The 22,444-nt window shown below is 44.3% G+C and overlaps 2 protein-coding genes across 5 annotated transcripts in view; both read right to left on the bottom strand.

Moving 5' to 3' along the window:
* cfap61 (cilia and flagella associated protein 61) overlaps positions 1-22,444 on the bottom strand; it is a 50,701-nt gene that overhangs the window by 5,230 nt on the left and 23,027 nt on the right. For 2 of the 4 annotated variants that reach the window (XR_008830471.1, XM_056405222.1), the window contains exons 17-25: positions 20,970-21,062; positions 20,302-20,470; positions 19,000-19,177; positions 16,049-16,341; positions 14,308-14,635; positions 12,467-12,549; positions 10,538-10,749; positions 7,920-8,013; positions 7,595-7,783 (exon numbers count right to left, since the gene is read on the bottom strand). Coding sequence is in view for 3 of the 4 variants with exons in the window: in XM_056405222.1 (XP_056261197.1) it covers positions 7,634-7,783; positions 7,920-8,013; positions 10,538-10,749; positions 12,467-12,549; positions 14,308-14,635; positions 16,049-16,341; positions 19,000-19,177; positions 20,302-20,470; positions 20,970-21,062 (1,600 nt within the window). In the remaining variant the exon portion in view is untranslated. Of the gene's footprint in view, positions 1-6,620; positions 7,784-7,919; positions 8,014-10,537; positions 10,750-12,466; positions 12,550-14,307; positions 14,636-16,048; positions 16,342-18,999; positions 19,178-20,301; positions 20,471-20,969; positions 21,063-22,444 lie in introns of those variants that run through there. The other 2 variants (XM_056405221.1, XM_056405223.1) reach the window with 2 other exon arrangements.
* On the bottom strand, positions 1,129-4,248 carry insm1a (insulinoma-associated 1a). The gene has a single exon (XM_056405226.1). The coding sequence runs from the start codon at positions 3,876-3,878 to the stop codon at positions 2,532-2,534; it is 1,347 nt and encodes a 448-aa protein (XP_056261201.1). The 5' UTR covers positions 3,879-4,248; the 3' UTR covers positions 1,129-2,531.

Below are 22,444 nucleotides of genomic sequence, written 5' to 3'. Positions count from 1 at the left end.
TTAATGCTAATGTTAGCTATGTAGAAATAGCAAAACTGCAGGATTTTAAACTGAATGAATGTGGAAGTGACCGAACAGCTCCTCCCTCCCTCACCTCAGACACCTCCCATGTCCGATGTTGTCGGACAAACACGTCATGAACACCGACTTTAATAGTTTGGTGACGCACAGTGACGTCGACTTCTTAAAGCTGCCGCTGCACAGACGAGCACGAGGCTGTTAGAGCTGACAGCCACATATCAGAGAGAGGAGGAGGAGGAGGCGGAGGAGGAGGAGGAGGAGGAGGAGGAGGAAGAGGAGGAGGCGGAGGAGGAGGAGGCGGAGGAGGAGGAGGAGGAGGAGGACGAGGAGGAGGAGGAGGAGGAGGAGGAGGAGGAGGAGGAGGTGGAGGAGGTGGAGGAGGAGGAGGAGGACGAGGAGGAGGAGGAGGAGGACGAGGAGGAGGAGGCGGAGGAGGAGGAAGAGTGGAACTGCAGGAATGTCTTTCAGATGCAGAAATGTTTTGTGAGTGTTAACCTGCAGCTGACCTCTGACCTCTGTTATACACAGTACACCACTCACTCTTACACTGTGTAGCAGTCAAACGTGAGATGATGAGTTGATGTAACGATATATTGAAATGACATGAAATATAGATGAAAAATGAGTTAAACAGACTTCAGTTGTCCTACTCAGACGTCTTTATACAACTCCTTCATACCGTCACACGCTGCTGCTTTCAGGGCTGAAGCTGCCACAGCTGCGAACTCGGAGCTCGTGTTCTCGTGATATCTGGGATTCTGGGGGATTTAATGACCCTCAGGATTCGACACACAGCAGAAGTCGCAGTAAATAAGTAAGATTAGCTGAGGGCAATATTTTCTCTGAACTGTAATGGAGTACTGTGGAAGTATTTGTACTTCAGTAATTTGACTAATGTTAAATTCCACCACTGGGGGGGGGGGGGGTCGCAGGGTCGGCCACCCTCTTTCTAAGTCTCCAGCTCCGGCCCTGGCAGCTTTTTAGACACATTTCTCCTTTAATTTAAGGTGTAAATCCAGCTGTTACACCACCACTGTAAATGTATTTTTAGCAGGTTTCTGCTCGTTAAAACTTTCACAGAGACAAAAAAAAGGATGGAAAACAAACTTGTTTCTCAGTTTGGTTTTTATTTTTTTTTGGACATTTAGCAAAATACTGCAGAAACATCCAAAGCAGTATAAGAGCTAATGGTAACAAAGAAACCAAAAGGAAAAATAAAATATAAATAAAATCATGATTGCATTCAGTTATTATTCAAGAGCGGCTGATAAAAACTCATTGATTGCTATAATGTCACTTGAACACACCGTCCTCACACTGTTTTAATATAAGTTAAAGAAAATAAAAACGATTTGGCTACGTCGTGAAAAAACACAGCAACGGATCACAGCTTCGACAACACAGCAATAATTTACACAAATAATTTAATAAATACATAAATAAATAGAAAAAACAAATGAGTCAGATATACTGTATAGTGGTAATACAGAAGGCTTTGTAGAAAATAACCATATCATACCCAGCCAGTGATAAATAAGTGATCAAAAAACAATCAGATCAGTTGAGTTTAAGGCAGTTTTACAGCAGGAGTTTCTAATCCAAAGGCATTACCGGCTACACTAGTTTTACTCTTTTTTTGTTTTCAGGCAACAGCTACTGATCCACGGATCCACAAGCTATGTTAAAGCTAATCAGAGTGATGAGATAAGGTCTGTTCAGGCCTGTGAATTCTGCTTTTATCGGCCAAAGGTCGTCCCCTCTCTTAGGTCTAGAAGCTAATAGCACTTGTGCAGAGATGCTAGAAAAATAAATGAACAGTCTAACGCTTTTTAAGTGTTTGAAACATGATGTCAAAGATCCTTTAAAAAGGAGGGAGGGGGGGGGGTTATAGGCCGGGGGTTCAAACACACACCCAGAACCTGCTGAAGTGTTCTTGAGCAAGGCACTGAATTCCTGCCTGCTGCAGGTGAGCGGCTGACCTCTGACCTTTAGGAATGAGTGCATGTGATTCCTCATCGTTACATTTAGTGACATTTTCTTACACTGCAAAAAAAAAAACCCTTTCATTTCTCATTGACCTCAGTCACGCGGCAGTTTGTGTGAGAACATTACGTCATTCCACTTGATTCTTCTTTGATTTCTGCTTTTTGTTTAACGTCCGACAATAAGAGAAAAACAGGGAAACACTCTGCAATTAAACTTCAATGTGTTCATATTCTTAAAATAGAAAAATAGTTGGAAATTTGGTGTTTAGTTTTTTAAACCAAATAATTGCAACAAAAAACCAAAATAAATCACCTCCATCAACACTGAAGTCAACCAGAGGGTTTCTCACCAGAGTGCCATTCAACTTTCACTTGATTTAAAAAGTCAGATTTAAGGAGCACAAACATAAAGTAATGCTTCATAAGGGAGGTATTTTTTTGCAGTGTAACTCTAAGATCCTCTCAGAAACAAGGCTGGACTTCATCTTGTTGTCTGACAGTGTGAAGGTTGCCCAAAGTCCCGGATCAGCACGCGGGGCGCAGCGGCATCTGCAGCAGGATCACCTGCCGGTTCTCGGACGGGTGGCATTTGTTGATGTGTCTGGTGAGTCCCGGGGAGCTGTAGAAGATGGCGGGGCAGTACTTGCAGGAGTAGACCTGTGAGGAGTGCAGCAGGCGGATGTGCCGCTCCTGGCTGCCTCTGCTGGTAAAGTTCTCCCCGCAGACCGGACACAGGTGACAGGTGGAGGAGCTCAGGTTGAGCGGCGCCGCGCTCTGCTCGCAGGCCGGCGCGTCCTCCTCCTCCGCCGGCTTTGGGGAGCCGTGCTGTGACGCCAGGTGTTTTCGCAGGTACGCTTGGCGCTTAAACTTTTTCCCACAGTGATTACAATCATACAGCCCTTCCTCTGAGCCGGACTCGGACGGCCCGGGGCTGGGTGTGTCCCTGTCACTAGAATCCTTCGCTTCATCCGGCGCAGTTTTACCGGACGCGGCCACCTTGTCGCTCTCCAAATTCTGCGCACCGGCGGCTCCGCTCTGCTGCTTCGGTTTGTGCCACCGCCGGTGCGAGGCGAGGTTGGCCGGACAGCTGAACACCTTGTCACACTCCGGACACCTGTACTCAACCCGGACTATCCTGGAGCACTTGTGCTGAGCCAGAGCGAACGGGTCCGCGTACGCCTCCCGGCACAGCTGGCAGACGAACTCGCCCAGCGGGTTGTTGTCTCCTCGGGCGGGCTGGGGTCTGGGAGGCTTCTGGTCCACCGGCGCCTCTTTAATCTTGAGCCCGAGAACCGGAGATGTGGTGACATCATCCTCAAAGTGCAGTTTCCGGATAGCTTTGGTTTTCTTGGAGGGCGGTTTGCCTTTGCGCTCGGTGTCGCCGGACGGCCGCTTGGTCGCGGCGGTGGGGTGCGTCCCGGTGGATGAAGCGCTGGTGTCGGTGCGGCTGCTGTTGCTGGAGCCGATTTTCAGGTCCACCGGGGCGAAGAGGTGGTCCAAGGCGGTGAGCGCTGCTGGTGTGGGGAAAGACTCCGCGGAAACCGGTGATCCGAGGTTGAAGCGTCTCTCGAAGTAGGAGCGGTCGTGGTCCTGGCTCACAGGGCGGGTGGGGCTGTACAGCGCCTGGTACACCGCCTCCGGGTTCCCGAACTGAACCGGCTTAGCGTCCTGCTCCGGGGCTGTTGCCGCCGCCCCGCAGCTGGGCGTCGGCGTCTGTGCGCGGACCGGGTCGGAGGCCAGAGGCGCGGAGGAGCACGGCGGCAGCGGCGGGGCGTCAGCCGCTGTTTGCTCCGCTTCCTCCTCCTCAGACCGAACCCGGTAAGATACCGGGTTGGTTTTCTTGTTCCTTTTCACCAAAAATCCTCTCGGCATGTTCGCGCTGGACGGAGAGCTGAAGGCACTTTGGACGCTGCTGCTGCGGGGAGAAGAAATCCACTTTCAGCTGCTCGCGGACACAAACATCTGATGCGTCCTTTCTGTTGTTTCCTCCTGCTATTGATCCTCTGTTCTCCTCCCGAGGTGCTTTCACCACAACATAGCTGCACTCTTTTTAAGGCGACATGATGACATTGTTCCCGTGCCCCCTTGTTGCCTCATCCCCGACCAATCAGAAGGAGCCGAGGTCCCCTGTGGATTTGGGGAGTGGGTGTGGGAGGATGGAGAGGCTGGTGGAGGAGAGGAGGGGGGGTGATGGAGGGAGGATTTGCAGATTGCAAAGCAGATGTACCTGAGGGTTTTATTGTATTCACCCCCCCTCTACACACACACACACACACACACACACACACACACACTCAGTCCACACACTCTCTCCTCCTCCTCCTCCTCCTCCTCGTCTCGACCCGGGCACACGCCAGGAGCCTCCTGCTTTTACGGTCTGATGAGTTTGTATAGAAATCTACACGTGCCTCGGCTCTATGTGGTGGGGGCTCCGATTTGTCCAAAAAGGAGACATCCGTCCAACGTAACGGCGTCAAGAAGAGAGGACTGGAAAATAACAGCAAGGAAAAGTGGAAGATGCAAAACTGCAAACTGGAAACGAAGCAGTTGAGTTTAATTCGAATTAGAAACGTTGAACTTCGAGGATTTTAAAATACCAGAGGAAGAAAATGTAGGAGCTTCAAACAGTTTTGGGGCCTTGCAGAATTGAAGACATTCAAAGACTTTCCAGGAAAACTAAACTGCCCGAAAACAGACGCGCGCGGAGGTTTTACGCGCTGGTCGATGAGGTTAAATTCGGCCACTAAGATGAGACAAATAACCAAACAGCAAACGATCATTCCAATCCACCGTGGCCCTGCAGCATGTGCGCTGGCGTGACAGTTAACTCCGGACATATGAATCCGTCATTTTACGCATACATAATTAATAGCGAGAGGAGGGTTTCCTGCTTTGCATCACAATGGCAGCGCTTGTGCAAGCTGTAGACCCGCCGTGATTGAAAAGGAAATTGCACAGTTGAAAAAAAATGGAGGAGTAGTAGTAGTAGTGGTAGTGGGGGGGGGGGGGGGGGGGGGGGGGGGCCTAGATACCATCGGCGCGTGCTGTGCGTAATCAGTGCGCTCTTTCTGTCTCCCCAAATGGGGCAAACCGAGATTAGCTCCGGGATAAAAAAAAAAAAGAAAAAAGAAAAGAAAAACATCAAACCCAATTCCTGCAGTCCGATCTGACCCGCTCGGTCCACCGTGAGGGATGACGGGATGTCACAAGGGTCGGTGCTGAGCTCGAGGAAACCTCTGAAACGCTGCAGAAATAAAGCGCGTGGGGGTGAAAGATGTTTGGGAAGCAGCAGGTTTCAGTTGATGTGTCACCGTTGAGCTCAGCATCAGTTTATACTGAGCTGATCTATGATCAATAACCATTCAAGTGCTGACTTGAGTCATTATCTCATAACTACTTCATCTATAATATCTCAATGTTTTAAAATCAGTTTCCTTTTGTCCATCATGAGTCTTTTTCTTAAAACAAGTGAAACAGTTTAGAGATAATCTCAATCTTTTCCAACTTGTTTTTAAAAAAATTCTCCATTTTTTATGATTATTGTGAAACGACCCTCCTCATTCTGTTTAGTTTTAGACGCTGGTTTATAGAAAATCCCTGAAACAAGTTCTTTCTTTCACTTTTAGGACTCAGTAACTGACAAAAACACTTTATATAACATGGAGTTTTCACTACAGTGTGTGAGATTTGTTTCACATTTGTCCTTGTGTGCAGACTATAAATACTGTTATATCACAGGGAGCTTTCATTAAATATCATGAAAACACTATAAACTGACATGTGGAAACAGAAGCTGGAGAATATAAAACATGATGCAGCTCCAACAGGTTCAAATGTAAACACCACCACGTCCTTGGGAGAATAAAGTCCTTGTGTAAAATATAACATGAACACAGTATTATTAAACCATCATAAAACTGTATTCAACACCAAGGACACTCTCCAAAGCAGCAACAGGAGAATATAAGACCATAACAGTGAGGTTATTGGAAATTAAAATATCATTACATCACTACAGAAAACTGGACGCGTGGAAAGTATCATGGAAATATTATGTGATTAAAAAGTCCCTGGACATGAAGATTTCTGGGGACAGATCTATAAACACGACTCATCGCGAAATCTGACTTTCTATCTCCACACCAGCAGAGAGTGTGTGAGTGTGTGTGTGTGTGTGTGTGTGTTTTCCCAGCCTGCGGGTTGTTTGCAGGACATATGTTGGTTGTGTGTGTGTGCGGTTATTTTCCCGACAGACTTCAGTTCAGCCTCATTAGCATACAGCTGTAGGGTGACACCCTCCACCTCCTCCACCTCCCCTCCCCCCCCCTCCCCTCCCACTCTAAAAAGCCACACATCTACTTTCATCTCCAGCAGCCCTACGGGCCGTGTGATTGGTCACGCTGCTGCAGAGTCACAGAGGGGAGAGGTCAGACTCAGTTACAGTTGGCACATTGTGGAGGAGACGTTAAATAAAAACAAAAAAGTCAAACTGTGTCAGAAATCCTCTTTATTTTTTACTCGTATGAAACTATTTAAGTAACTTCCCAAACTCAGATTAACATCAAATTAAGGGATTTTCAATGACTAAACATTCAATTAATTTGATGTTTAAATGAGTAAAATGTTCTATAAACGTCTGTACAAGCTGAGACTCTTTTTTAATTTCATCAAATTAAAGAAACAAATCTAAAGAATTTATCAAGAGGTAGAACTTTATTTATTGGAAACTCCTTAATTTCATATTACTGTGACATGAAATATTTCCATATAACAGGAAACATAATATCACACAATGCTAATTTAAAGTTTTCAGTCTAAACTCTAAATAACATCTTCAGTTATTGACAAGTCACTTAAATTTGATGCTAATACAATCAAATGAGGCGACTTTAATTAAAGGGACTTTTCTTAAAATTAAGAAATTCATCATTACTGGAAAATTTGCTTTTTGTTAATCTTGAAAAGTTTGACATTGATCGTTTCTGCATGAAAAGAGTTCCGCTGACTCAGCATTAAACTTCTGACGCTGTCGCATTCACAGTTAACTGGTTGAAAACAAGAATCAAAATCAACGCGGAGATCGACTCATTCCTCCTGCTTGTCAAAAGCTGGTGACTACATTACCCACGATGCAACTCCACCACAGACAGTTTGGTTGGAGGTTCAGGTGTGTCACACTAGCAGTGGTTAATGTACCACTAGTTGTGCTTTGGAGTAATGTTTTCAAAAGTGGGTCACCATGTTTGTTTGTGTTGTGAACACAAAACTCAGGTGAAGAGATGCACAATCCTGCCGTGTCAACAAAGGTGAAGAAGCAGAAGAAGAAGACGATGAAAAAGAAGCAGCAGAAGAAGAAGCAGAAGCAGAAGAAGCAGGAGAAGAAGCAGCAGAGGAAGAAGAAGCAGCAGAAGAAAAGAAGACTCAAGAAAACATGGACGTCAGCTTCGACCAAATGATCAGAAATCAGGTTTTCAACATGTTTGTCAAACCTCAAAGATTCAGTTTGTTTTGATGAGAAACAGTGAATGTAAACACAAGTGTTTGTGTTTCAGTTGAACAGTTTACTGTGCAGTTTAAATACATCTAACCTGGTTAAAAACACTTTGTCAAGTTGTTGTCCTCCGTTGTCACAGCTGTCCCGGGCAGGCGAACATGGGCAGCAGGTTCCTGTTGTAGGTCAGATACTTCACAGCGCTGCTCCTCACCGCAGCTCGAGTCTCAGCGTCTTCAAACCTGTCCTGTCCGCCCATCATCACCTTCTGCCTCCACTCATCGTCCTGCACAGACGCACAATCGAACACAACACCGTTTGGTATATACACGTGTTTCGACGGGTTCAGAGTAACTATTCTTGAGTTGTAGAGAACAGGAACAAAGAAAAACCCGTTTGATTTTTAAGATGAAAACTCAAACCTGGAATTTGGTCGAGGTGATCTGCTGAAGCTCCTGCTCAAAGTCGGAGAATCTGTCGTGATAAACGGCCAAACAGCAGCTCTGTCTGAAGAAGCTGCAGGAGAACGACACATGAACACACGCAAGGAAACTTATTAATTATTATTAAATCATTGATTACGATCAGATGTTACCAGGTGATATTTATTGGGATTTATAGGAGTAAAAAAATATATTAAAAGTTTTAATATAAACTATACTAAACTTTATCTTCTGTTGGGGACCAGATATTTTCATTGGAGGTGTCAGATTTTACCCACAAGTCACTGCTTTACAGATTATGATTCCACATGAAAATAAAAACATTTTAAATATTTTTGGTTTAAAGCAGTTGGGGACCCTGTCATATTTCAGAGTGACAACATGTAACATTTCTCCTTCAGAACTTCTTAGTTTCATTTCAACAACTTTTTGAGGCAAAAATTCTCCCGAATTTCACAATAAGAGCAAATATTAGAGAAAAGTCCAAAACATGAATAGAAATCTGTTCATCAGGACTTTGTATTTTCTTGTTTCCTCAGACATTAATCATCTCATGACCCCTGAGAGATTAGGAGGGGCCCAACTATATATTAACTGTATATAAAGTAGTAGCTCCACCTCCAGTGTGTTCATCTGTCACGTCCCATTTCTCTTTTAATTCTTATACTTTTACATCAGTAAGATCTTGAATGCAGAACCTTTCCTGTTACTAAAGAGGTTTTAGATCGAGGTCTGGGTCCTTTAACTTCTCCCATCACTGTACTCTCTGTGCAAGGTCCGACACCACAAGAGGAAATCCTTATAATGTGGATGAACTGACCCTTTAAATAACAGTTCAGAATCAGTGAACCATTGAAGCAACCAAACACACGCACACGCCCAGAAGCCACACTAACTGTGCTGGCTGAATAACCCCCGGCCGCCACACGGTCAATCAATTATTTTAACGGCTCATGATGCTCCGTCAGCCTCCACAATGACTTTACGAGTCAGCTGAGCGAGTGGCGTAGCGAGGAATCGGCCTCTGTAGCGGGGAGGCTCCGGCTTTGTCTCGTCCTCCACCGGCCACAAAGACAGATTGGGGAGCTGCATAAACAGATTAGAAGGCGGGGGGGGGGGGGGGGACAATAGACGTCCATGTCTGTGGGTCATTTGTGTTGAAACCTCAGAAGCAGGTCACCCGCTGTTTGACAAACACACACACACACACACACACACACACACACACAGCTAAGTCACACCAGAAAACACAGAGACGACGTGAGGACAAAAGGCAGCAGGCCTGACCCTCTCCTGCTCACTCTTCTTCTGTGTCATCTGGACGCGCGGGGTCGTCAGTCACTGGTTCCACTACCTGCAGCTTTCTGAAAACACTTCCTCTCTCTGATGAAACACAACTTCAAACAGTGAAAGTGGCTCGTGGTTTTACTCAGAACTTGGTTATGAAAACAGCTATTTTTAAAAACCGCAGCACCTGTCATCTGCCGCATTTTAGAACCAAAATCTGACAAGACTGAAAAACGGCAACGTGTATTCTTGTACAATCACTGACACAAACTGCATAAATCTAATTATACCGCTGCAGGGACAAAATAACAGAAACACCACATGACACAATTACAGTGCGGAAAACAGCAATTTGGTGAAGAATCTTTGTTGACTACAAACTAAAAACAGACATCGTGTTCTTCACCAAACTGCTTATTTCAGCTGGTCTATTGTACAGGAAGTGTTTGATGTTTGTTTACGTCCCGAGTCTCTGACGCTAAAAAAGTTTTTACCTCTCCAATGAGAAAATAAGATTCATATTTATGACCTGGTTTTACTTCAGTTTGAGATTTATTCTGTTTGCTAGAATAAACAGCTGATACAGAGACAGTTAGCAGATAATAGAGGAGTATTTTCATCATTGATCCAGGTTGTAAACAAAGGTCACATCACAGTTTACAGACCCACTCTGCAATGTGGGGTTATAACCAACATTTTGGGTGTGAGCACTTTGAGTTTGACCAAATAAAGTGGTTTACACAGCATGGACACGCTGCTGCTTCCGTTTCAAACCTGTCTGATTGTGTTTTGTTTTTTTCTGTCTCGTCAAACGTCTTTGAATCAACAGCCTGTTGAAGAATTAAACAGTTCCCAGGACATTGTTAACGGTACAGAAAACTTGTAGTGGCATAAAATCTGATGTAAATAACTAGACTGTCCCATTTCAAAGACTCCTTCGAATGCATCCTTTATTTACCTGGGCAACAAGGGCTCCAACTGGTGGATCCCTCGTGGCCAGACCTTACCCAAGATTCATTGCTGCGCAGCAAATATCCTCCATAGACCAGAACCGCCTCATTTCGTTTCGGGTTGCGGCCTCTGAACTGGGACACAGCTAAAGTCCTCACTGCTGTTTACATCACACGACTTCCTGTGTTCTCTAAAACCTCTTTCCTTGTCACTTCACAACATTGTTAAACCACAGATTCATTCGTTTACAAAATGGAAACTGGCCGGAAACTGTCATGAAGATGTAGATTTTCTTCCCTCAAATCGTGCGTGTGTGATTTGTAAACAGATCTGTCATCGGTTGTCTGTGTTTGTCCCACCTGTACAGATCGTGGATCAGGGCCTGGTGGTAGCGGCTCAGCAGCTGGCCCAGCAGCTGCTGGTGTTTCCCATACAGAGTCAGGTAATTGGAGACGGGGAGGGGCTTCAGAGAGAGGCAGGTGAGCGTCTCCACCAGCTCGAAGCAGTCCAGATGCAAACAGAAGTAGTTCCCCGTCTCCACTCGTCCGGTCACAATCCCTCTGTCCTGTAGCTTTTCATGAAAGAACATGGGAGTTAGTGAGAGAAGCTGGTCGTTCAGGAGGAGCTGCTGAGAGACTGATAAACCGCCATCGTTCAGCTCCGTGTTAGAGTGAGTTGATTTCTGTTGGGACGAGCGACGCAGCCATCCTGTCAAAATCCTTGTCAGTGGACACATAAGCAGATAGCAGGAGCAGCTAACTTAATGTTTGTCATGTTGATTCAAGAAACGTGTCCATTGTAGGAGCTGTTATTTCAGTGGGTCGACTGAGAACGGCCTGAACCGCTGCGTCGATCTCGGCTGTCAGTCAGAACTAAAGCAGACCTCTTTGAATTGATGATAAAATCAGAGCTGCGGGTCTGGAAACTAAACAAGGATGTTGGGACTGATTTTCAAAGCAGTGTATTAATGTGTCACTTCCTGTTTAGTAAAAGTAAGAATGAAAAGTTATTCTGTTCATGTCCGACGCTGGAGTTCAGTGACAGATCAGAAGCTGCACATTACCAGCAGTGGCAGTAACAGGAGTCTGAGTCTGAGTACAGTGCAGGTTCCTGTGTTACACCCAGTCCTGTGGGAGTGTCGGGCTGTGTTCCCACTGCAGGTGCAAGTGGCTCACGTCTAATATTCCCCTCCCATGATACGACACATCTTTTCTAATAAGTCTCAGCATTTTCAATTGAGATTTGGGCCGTTTTCATGTGTGTGGTCCTGAGTCTGTGTCTAACAATGACACTGGAATTCAAGTAACTTTCATGTCCGACCTGATATCTGTTATGATTTCTGAGGCTGTGCAGACGGAGAGCAGCTATATAAAAATCCAATTAAAATCGTGGCTCTCTTCTTATGCCTCTGCGCCGGCGACAGTCGAGGCCGGAGGCGTCGAGTCTTCGTGTTGTCCGTCCCGACGTCCGTCCTGTTCCCGAGAACACTCCGGGGAATTTCTTCAAGTGCTGGAGCGAACGTTCACTTGGCTTGTGTGTGACATCACTCGCTCACTCTCTCCTCCCTGATCACCACGTAGGGAGCGCTGTGTAGACGACTGTACGATGAGCTCATCCGCAAAATGAAGAAACACTTTCCGATATCACTCGGTCATTTTCTCCGCTCCGCTCACTGATCATTGATTGTACACTACTTTCCATGATGCATTGTGGGATACTATCAGTGCACTATATAGGGTATAATAATTATCACTATATGTTCGGACAGCACCACAAAATATATACACGGAGTAGTGAGTGATTTCTGACACAGCCTTGGACTCAAGAAGAAACTGATTAGATTTTCAAAAGGTCACTTTGACCTCACAGAACACGGTTTAGCAAACACCCGGAGCAGCGAGTCCCCGGTTCGACTCTGCCCTGCGTTTCTTGTCTAAAAAGGTATAAAAATGCACAAAAAAGGTCAACAAAAAGTCAAAAGAGTTTGTACGCTAATCAGCTGCAGCCGGACTGGTTGGCGGAGCATTACAAGGCGTGGCGAGGTGGTAATCTGGTAAAGGCTCCTGTGTTTCACTTGTTTAAGTCTCTGTGAGCTCGTCAGGTTTACCGTCCTGCTGCTGTTTCTCTACACGTGGATCAGTTCAGGAGAACTGACCTGTTCAGACCCGTGTCACTGGCCACACTGTGAACACACCTTACTGAGAGAGAAAGAATGATTGTGGGAAAAGTGCTGATGAGCAAACCAGAGAAAAACAAACACTGACTCTTGGCGGAGAGTAAAAACTTACATGTTTCACAGTAGGACCAGTCAGGTTGCTCGCAGACGGTTTAGTAACGTGCAGGTAGTTGTATCCGCCAGGCAGCTTCCCACCTGAGGAGAGAAGGAAACACATAACACAGGTTTGAGTGTTGATGTGGTTTATATAATTCATGCTGTGACAGAACACATGAAGATCCATCAGCGTGTGAATAAGACGAAAACTCAGAAGAAGCAAAAACAGCAGTTTTTGGTCGTTTCATTAACTGATTAGTCGATAATCATCAATTAATTGTTGATGAAACAAAAATGTCCAGGACTCTTGTTCCAGCTTCAGTTTTTTTTTATCATTGTAAATAAGTGAAATATCTTTGGACTTGAACAAAACAAGAATGTGAAGTCGTCATCTTTCACCCTGGGAAGTTGCAACAGGCTTTTCCCCCCTATTTTCTGAACTAAGACTAAATGAATAACCAGATAAATAATTGTTAGTCGCAGCCGTACTCGACAATAATGAAACAACATGTGAAAAATGTAGTAAATCATATCATGATTCATATCAACTATCACTGTGTTTTTATCAGAGGAACATATCCATATAAGATTAGTTTCAGTGCTGAAATACGCACTAGAACCAAAACTGGGACAAAAGCAGATAAATTATAACATACATTTCACAGTGAGCATCCACCCACAGAGGAAAACAGAGCCGAGGCAATAAACTCATGCGGCGATACGGCATCTCTGCTCTCCCTCAACATTGAAATCCCTCTGAAAAGTTCATGTGTGTTTCATCTCTGAGAGAGGGGCGAAGCAGAGTGGCTGTTGTGTTTATATAATGTGTGGAGTGGCCTTGGTTACCCTGAATACACGGCAGCACAATACGGCATTGTTACGCCGGGCTGCGGTTTGAGTGTCCGCCACAATAACATCGACGGTGGGTGGGTGGGTGAAAGATTGGAAAATGTTTCACAAAAGCATAATGAAAAAATATTGGCAGCACAAATTCTCTCAGATAAAAGCAGACAAAAACACAGACGGACAGGAGGAAGGACTTGGAGCAGGGGATCGAGGTAAACTCACAAACCCTGAAAATATATGGAAATATGAGCTCTGCTGCTCAATGTGAAGGAATTTTGTATTTATGATAAACCTACTTATTACTGAATCGAATGAAAGAGCAGAGAAGCAGCGAAGTGGGACGAGCTCCGTTCAGACAATGTTGTGTGACTCACAGTTGGAGCACTTCAAGTCCTGGAGGGACATGAAACCGGATCAATCTGGATGAATCATCAGTATAAAAGATGAACAGCTGTGCAGAAGAATATCCCGCTAACTTCTTCTCTGTAGCAACGGCAGACGAGGCTCATGGGTATTATAATATCTGGAGCCATGGGAAACTGACGACAAAAAAAAACAAACAAAAAAAATCCCCTGAAATAATCAAACCGGATCTTTAACAAACCTACACGATCATTCCATTACAGAGGAGGATCCTGTTGGTGTTTCTCTGTTCAAAAACCTTTATTTATACAGGGAAGCTGAAGGACATTGAGGATATCATTAAAGTTCCTCCAGACATGTTTTAAAATCTGCTCTGATTAATATTTTGTTTAACATCGTTTTCCCACATAAAAAGTGAAAAGAAATGGGAAAACTGGCTGGAAGCTCATCTACGCTTTATTCCTCATTGAGAAATTCTGGATCAGGCCTCATGCCCCGCCCACCACCACCTGCTTGCTCCAGGTGGACAGGTGAAACATCAGAGAGACTCAGCCACAGGTTTCAGCCTCAGTCAGACCCAGACTCAGATGAGGAATCTGTTCAGACCAAAATCTCAAACATTTTGAGTTTGTTATTCAGAAATCAAACCTCGAATCTTGGCCTGTTTGTACAGCGGGACGAGACGATCCGTTTCAGGCGGGGGATCGTCGGCGGGATCCAGCGTCGGGTCAAAGAGGGGCAGCATCGCGGCTGCCAGGTCCCGGCCCACCTCCTTGGAGTTGAAGTGGGCGTGCGACCACTCGTCCGTGTGGTAGCAACGGGAGAACTTGGTGAGCGGTCCGGCGCCGCAAACGGCCGAGTCGCTGGTGTGGAAAGCGGCGTTTATGACGAGTCGGCTGTCGAAGACCAGGAAGGAGTTGTTGATGCTCGTGAAGGCGTCGTAGTCGACTCCTTTATTGGAGAGGTTGATGAACACCTGGAAGAGGAAAATCAAATCACGATCAGATTCAGAGTGAAAGTTGTTGTTCCCTCAACTGCCAGTTTCATCCTCGTCTTTTCGTTAAAGGAATAATTTACAAGTTACATGAGAAAATCTTGAGAAATCTTTCTGTTGTCGTTTATACATCTGTTTGCAGTCAGTTATACTTGCTTTGTGTTTTTCATCTATCAGTCGCTTTATTTGTCCCCAGTGCGGAGAGTGGATATACAGAGGTGCATAAAAACACAGGGCACATAAATACAACAGCAAGACCAAGAGATAAAGGACAATAGGTCAATAAAAAGCAAACAGAAACAGCGTGTGACATTAAAGTGTTTAAATGTGTTTTGGCTACAGGGAGTCTGAAGAGGGAAGCAGACGGCAGAGACCGACTCTGTTGATGTGGCGGGTGGCAACGATCACCACGGATTCAGCTTTTCTTAAGATCCTGCTGCTGCTACAAACATTTACCACCATATTTATCATATTTTACAAACAGGACGTGAAAACAGACTCAATACAAGTTGTTCTGTATCTATTTTTACTTGTTTTCAGTTTGTGTCTCTGTGGCAGTTTTATATCTCTTTAAACTTGTTCTGTGTCTTTGTGGTCAGCTGACTTTTCATGATCACGATTGTTCTGTTGAAAGCCTGTTCTGGAGCTTTCGATCATATCTCACAGTCTTCATCAACAGATGTATTTTGCTCACGTGTCACAAAACTAAAACGCTCAAAATCTCCAGAGTTGAACTTCAAGTGGAAAAGTACAAGAGGAGCTCACGATCATGAGAAACCGCTTGATACAGTCGAAAACTCCAAAACAAGTAAGTGGACATTGAGTGGAGACTGTTTCAACTGGATTACTGATGTTTGTTTTGAAGAGGCAGAAGGAAGATGAGAATCAACAGCACACCTTGATGAGAGCAAAATGAAACTCTGATCAGATGAATGAAGTTGGAATAAAGTTTGTTTCTCACCACAGATCACTGAGTGCGTCACCGAAGCTGAACAAATGTGTTGAATTCATTTCCTTCCTCAAGCAGCGTTTGCAAAGTCACATCTTTGAACATTTTGAAGCCCGCACCGTCTCGCAGTAAACACAACTCTTACATGGAGAATATCGGGGGACAAACAAATACACAGACAAACATAACCAGACAGCAGAATCCTCCGCTGTCTGAAACAATAAAGATGGGAAACACACCAGAATAATTTTGTGCCTGACAAACACACGCGGCTTCCAGGAGGGAAATTAACATCCAACCAGCAGCCACATGCTGGTGAATTCAGCTTGTCGAGCTTTTCCAGCTCCACCAGACGCCTTGGCTGCTCACCCACCATTGTTTGGAGAACGTTTTATTTTGTAGGAACTTATAACTGGTTGTGTAAACAGTGTGAGAGTTAGACCTACGCCACACTGCAGATGGAGAGGCTCTGCGTCGGTGGTGAACGACGCTGAGGTGAGAAGGTCGGGGTGCTCGCCGTTTTTCATCTGGGCCAGCAGGCAGTTGTGGTGGACGTGGACCTCGGCCTTCTCCATGGCAGTCGCCGCGGCTTCCTCCACGGCGGGGTCACCGAAGCAGGAGACGCCGGGTTCAGGAGGCGGGAGGACGAGATGGATACGAGACCCGTGGACGCCAAGGCCGAGCAAAGTCTCCACTGTGGTGTAGACATCGATGTTGTTTCCGTACACGATGGCTTTATCTGGTGACCAGCGAGAGAGAAACAGACCGACACCGACATGAGAACCACGTCACATATCTACAACTGAAACTGAAGTGATATGTGCTCGTACTTTTTAAACGGCTCAGCTCAAACAGGAGAAGCTGCTTTTTCTGCTCCTGATTGACAGACGTGAGACGCCATGATGGTTTCTGACTCTCTTCTTACAGAGTGAAAAATAAAGAAAACTTGTGCTCAGTTTGGGTTAATGTTTCTCTGTTTTTCTCGTGGTTACTTGCGATTGTAGGGACGACAGACGCTATATTCCAAATACAAACTCTACAATTAGAGAAACTTAGAAGTGACCATGAAGCATTGATTTCTAAAAAAACAATTTCTAAAATTAAAGACTATTTTGCAAAGGAGCTCTGTCTTTTCACTATTGAGGTATCGTACGAATGATTTTCCAGTCAACAATAGTGTGAAGCCTTGGAAGAGACAGGAAAAGCTTCATATGTTTTTTCCTAAACAACGAGCCGTGTGTTTAACACATGGAGAGAAACAAATCACACACAGAAGATACAAGCTCCAATATAAAGACGGTGTGTGTCCTGCTCATCTTTCACTGGTTATATTCAATTTAAAAGCACAAAGCCTGAAGCATCAGGGCTGTCATTCCAGAGGTCTGTGAGACAAAGACAACATCAACTCAGATTTAATATGTGCATGAAGTCATGGTGTACTGTGCTTTTTTGTTGGTATTGGATTTCATATAATGTTGGATACAAAACAGATCATTTTATCCCAAAGACATGCACCTTAAAGCTCCTCCAATGTAAAGGTCTGTGTCCATGTGTAGTGTGATTATAGATCAGCTCTAGCTTCTATATTAATACTGTGAAAGTATCAAAGCCTCAGTCCACAGAGAAATGCACACAGCCTGTATTCAGAAACTGAGCCTTAAAACCAGCCGTCAGGACTTCTGGAACTTTGTGATGTCACAACAAAGCAGTCACCAAGCCCCGCCCACCTGGACCCACCATCCAAACCTTGCAGGATTCGGTTTCTCTGAGTGTTTTTACCTGAAATCAACGATATTTTTATTGGATCACTCAGAAAACAGTGAGCCAATCAGAAGACAGGCTCAGAGCCTCCTCTCTTCTGATTGGCTCACTGACCTGTTGTTACTAGAGCTCCAGAGAGAAGCCTGAGAGAGGAGATGTAAAACTACACTGAGATAGTTTTTGGTTCTTAAAACCACAAATGTATCTTCTTATGGATCAACACTTCAAATAAAACACAGAAGAAGAAGAAAATATGGAGCTTTAAAAATGAGTGCAGCAACATTTCTCCACTTCCTTTTTTCATATATTTTTTCAACCACTGTATATTATATTAAGGTTTCTCCACACAACCAAATGATATGACATTTACAATAACTCTGGTATGTTTTTAAACAAAAAAAGAAAAAAGAATTAATAAACATTAAAATAAAACTATTAAAAACATGATGGCAGCCAAGAAAGAGCTCAAAGAAATGCTGATACACCTCTACACAGTCTGTGAGAACTCAAATCAGGCTGTAGAGTTGAAGCCAGTGTAATGTTTGTCAGTAGCAGAGTAGAGGTGATGTCAGAGATGAACACAGCTTTTAAACAGCTGCTGTTCAGCGTCTCTGTCCGTGGTGCTGAACAGGAGGAGTGCTGCTGCTGAACCGTCAAGGCCACCAGAACGCAGAGCTTCTCCTCTGTGATCAATAAATCTATATCCCACTGCTCACTTCTTCCCTTTATTCCTTTTACTACGACTGCCGCTACCCACTGAAACATGCTTTTGTGAAGTGTACAGAGAGGGGAAGTCGAGGCGCAGTGCTTAAAGGTTAAAATGTTAAAGCTTTATAAAGCTCCGGAGGAAGACTTTTTTTTTTTTTTTTTTACAAATTCTGTTGACTCCTGTTTGTCTGATAAAAAAAACTAGTCCAGCTGTTGGAAATTACTGAAACATAATTGTGAACCATTTTTAAAGAGTTACAACTTCAGTAGAAACAAACAGCTTGGAGATGAGAGGCACAGAGAGAGTGGGGACATCATCATCAGAAAGTCCATTGGTTTCTGTGTTTTCATGGGATTTGCTGTCAATAAGAAAAATATCCTTAAAGAAACTGGTGCCGAGACAGAAGAGAAAATACTCCTATGCTTTAATCTAATGCTTAAATTTACATGCACTTACTGTTTCCTCTTGTTTTTCTTATTAAAATATGGAAATAAACATGGTATCTGCTGGAGTCTGCCATCGCAATTTGCATTTATTAATGGTGTTCCTTTATGACTGGGATCAACTAATTAGTATGTATAAAAGCCTCACTCTAGATCACTGCACAATTCCTTCAGAGAGCAGATTAATTTTGCTTAATGACACTGTGTGTTTTTTTCCTGCTCTGAAAAGCCTGGCTCTCAGAAAGTGATATGATAATGGAAAGTGGATGGAAGAGGCCAACCTGATTCACAGAGATGAAAGATTTCTCTGCAGCTAATTAGCTGCTAATTATACCGGGCCACTTCAGCGCTGACTGGCTGAGTAATGACATACTACTGCAGATTAATTTTAGGTTCTCTCTCTATGTGTGTGTGTGTGTGTGTGTGTGTGCGTGTGTGTGTGTGTGTGTGTGTGTGTGTGTGTGTGGAGGGGGTGTTCACTTACCCTCCAGCTCTACAAAGTTGGCGCACAGCCAGCGGCGAGCAGCCATGCAGTCATAGAGGTCGTTGAGGGTGAAGAGGTTGGAGGGGACGGGCCCGGTGTACCTGCGGTGAGCAGACTGAGGCTGCAGCTGGCTATTAGTGACCGGCTGGCTGAGGTCCACACCGGAGGGACAGGGCACCTACAGCACCACATGACATAAATACACCAGTTACATCACATTTGATTCATGACGTACACCTCTAACAATAAAGTACCTTCAGTGAAAACTGCTCAGGATCTGGACATAAATAATGAATCATAGAGGATGAGTAGCGCTTTGAATGGACGGATGAATGAGGTCATATTCTCACTGGTTACAGTATTTTGCTTGTAATGGTTGCTTTGAATATTTGCTTAGGTCCAAAATTCTATGGATCAAGACACGAGCATTTACATCATGATTAAGAACTACACGTCATACAAACTGCTATTAGACTCAGGCTTCAGTTTAAAATCTTTGATAAAGTAAAAGTCAATTTATCTCATACAGTGTAGCTCAAACTGAAACCATCCAAAACTAACATTTCCTTTATCCTAGAATACAAAAGTAAAATCTTCAGAAGCTGAGGAAGGAGCAGTGGATGTGACAGGTGGATCAAACCTCTTTGTGAGGGGCAATTAATCAAATGGATAACATAACTGACACCAAATGTCTCAGCTGATAGTTGGGCTCTAATTTGCACACTAATGCAAAAAATGATCCACAACATTTCTCTGTGTTTTCACTCTGAACTCTTTAGCCAGCTGCTGTGCACAGAAGGCAGCTGCAGCAGCAGCTACGTGCTGGATGTGCAGTTAAACACAGAGGAATAAGGACTGTGCACCAGAGACGACTCAAGTCTAAAACCTGTGAGTCTGTCTTTGTGTTTGACTGTAACGCACTGACAGTCTGGTTGTTCACATTGACACACTTAAAAGACAAACAATGACAGATTTAAAAACAGGCCCAAAACTTTGACGAGCTCCTGCGGGCTCAGCTGTTCTCACTGCTGTTGGTTGATATGTATGTTATGTATGTAATGTAATGCAATGCAAAGAGGGAGGAGTTTGGATTCAACAGTGAATATTGAGCTCTTCTAGTTTTTGTATGGCTCTGACGAGGTTCCTTGTTTACTGAGCGGGACACATTTCCATATTATAAATATCGGGGGAACTTCACAATCAGGACAGTAGCACTCACATGACTGTCACTTGAAATGTCGTGTTTTGATAAATGTATAATAATCACATGCTCTGTGTGACATGTATGCGAGCTCGTCTCACCCGGTGCTGCAGGCCTGTACAGAGGATGAGGTGGTCGTAGGGAACCTTCTTACCACCAGACACCCGGATGTGTTTGGACTTCCTGTTGATGCTCACCATCTTCCCGGTCACCACGTTGATGCAGGAGTGAAGAGGGAGCTGGGCCAAGTCTCTGCTGCTGTATGCATGACTGCAGGAAACAAACACGGTAAGACGGAGAAACTTAGATTCTGCTTGAACAGTTTTTCTTCAAGCTAGAAACAACATATAAGCACAGATGGCGTTCACATGCCTGTTACATCATGCACATGATGAATATGTCATGCATTCGTCTTCCTCAACAGCTATCTTATCTTTTTCTCGTCTCGGTGTCCAACAATGTTCAGTCCTTTAAGAGTTTGTATTAAAAACAAATTCTCCGGGTGCAGAGGACCAGCTCAGCACAGAAGCTGCTGTGTTTGGGAAGTGGAGAAACGTACGTCCTCGTGATTCACATCAAGACAGAGGAGAATATGTCCTGTGAAAAACCATCTGTTTGGGCCTGTTAATCCGGATTGAGTTGTTTATATGGAACATTTTGATTCTGTTATAATTACAGTATTAGATTTAATATAAAGATATCTAGTGTTCAATGCCAGACAATGATTTTCCATTTTCATGTCTGTTATTACATTCTTATACTCGCTCACCTTGTGGACAGGAATCCGACGTCCTCGTGGTTGTAGTCGCCGGGGAAACCGTGTGTTGAGACCAGGGTCAGGTTGTTGAACCTCAGGTGAGGGCTACGAGGGAACAAACAACACAGAAAAACATGAGTGCTTTTCACAGAACACAGTGAACACTCACAGGACACAGTGTGAGAGGAATGTTTTCCACGAAAGGACGACTTTAATTTCTGCAGCAACCTACATTCTTCATCTGGAGACGTGGAACAACTTTTAGAAAGCCTGACTAATGTCAGCCAATGTCAAGAGGAAAACAAAGAGTAAATAAATCTCTTAACTTTGCTTTGTGTGTCAGGACAGTTTGTATCATCAACTCTGTTACATCTGCAAAGATGATTGGCCCTAATATCAGCTGCTGCTGCAGCTGCTAATGTCATTAGCGCGGAGGAGTTCAGTAGGATCAAGGATTAGCTCTTATACAAGACGGTGTCAATTCATACGAGTAATTTATCTGAATCAAAACCTGAGATTAACACGTTTCCCTGACAGTTAGATTTCCTTTCATTCCACCAGTGTTAGCTGCCAAGGATGTTGGTTAGTGGTAGTCCAGGTGGAAAGAGCAAAGTATTACAGATCATGTGCAGAGTGGATAACGGAACAAGGTTTCTGGTGAGAGAGGCACCTGTGTTACACCCACCCTGTAGATTTCACTTCCTCTGAATAATTAGACCTCTTCTCGGGTCTTTGTGGAGGTGCACACACTGTTTGCCTGATATCTCCCTCACGACCCTGTTAGCTTTGTTTGCATCTGTTGGAGTGGGGCAAACTAAACCTTTGACACGATGTCTGCTATGTCAGTAATGCAGCTCCGGGATCACAAAATATCCACTGTCGACGGTCTACATGGGATTTCTGTTGTGACTATGTAGTACACATGTAGCCTCCACTTTCTCCTGTAATACCATGCACTTGTGAAAATGGATCAAAATAATATTTATAATTTAACATATTTTGAAATATAAAGTAAATACAAAATCTCCGATGTTGATTATCTGTTTGAAATCTTCTCATGAGGAAATTCTCCAGCCCACTAAAGCACTGTGGACTCACTCTGGTGTGTTTTTACTGCCCACAGTGAAAAAACCCCCCCCAAAAAAAACATCTGTTGTGATGCAAATGACATCCTTTGTGTTGGCCTTCAGGACATTACACCGCTGATAAGAGCAGCTCCAGCTCCTGCGTTTGGTGAATAGCAGAGTGTGTACCTTGCAGTGTCCAGCCATTATCACACCGACGCCTCTGATCACCTCCTGCACCGTTCTTATCTCAGCTTCCTGCTAAATTAACGCCCACCGGCACAGATCTACAGCACCAGACGCCACAACGCTGGTGAACTGACCGGATACGCAGAAGGACACACACATAGTTATACGACTGGACAATATGGGTTTATGTGTCACGACAAATTTGTCAACTAGCAGAGATTTAGTCAACTTAAG

Source organism: Seriola aureovittata, chromosome 19 (assembly GCF_021018895.1).
Source record: "Seriola aureovittata isolate HTS-2021-v1 ecotype China chromosome 19, ASM2101889v1, whole genome shotgun sequence".
Classification (NCBI taxonomy): domain Eukaryota; kingdom Metazoa; phylum Chordata; class Actinopteri; order Carangiformes; family Carangidae; genus Seriola; species Seriola aureovittata.
The sequence above is the reverse complement of the archived record's forward strand: the minus strand, read 5'-3'. Positions and strand labels throughout refer to the sequence as shown.

Excerpts from the sequence above, each read along its gene's own strand:
- insm1a (XM_056405226.1), bottom strand. The coding sequence starts at position 3,878 with ATGCCGAGAGGATTTTTGGTGAAAAGGAACAAGAAAACCAACCCGGTA.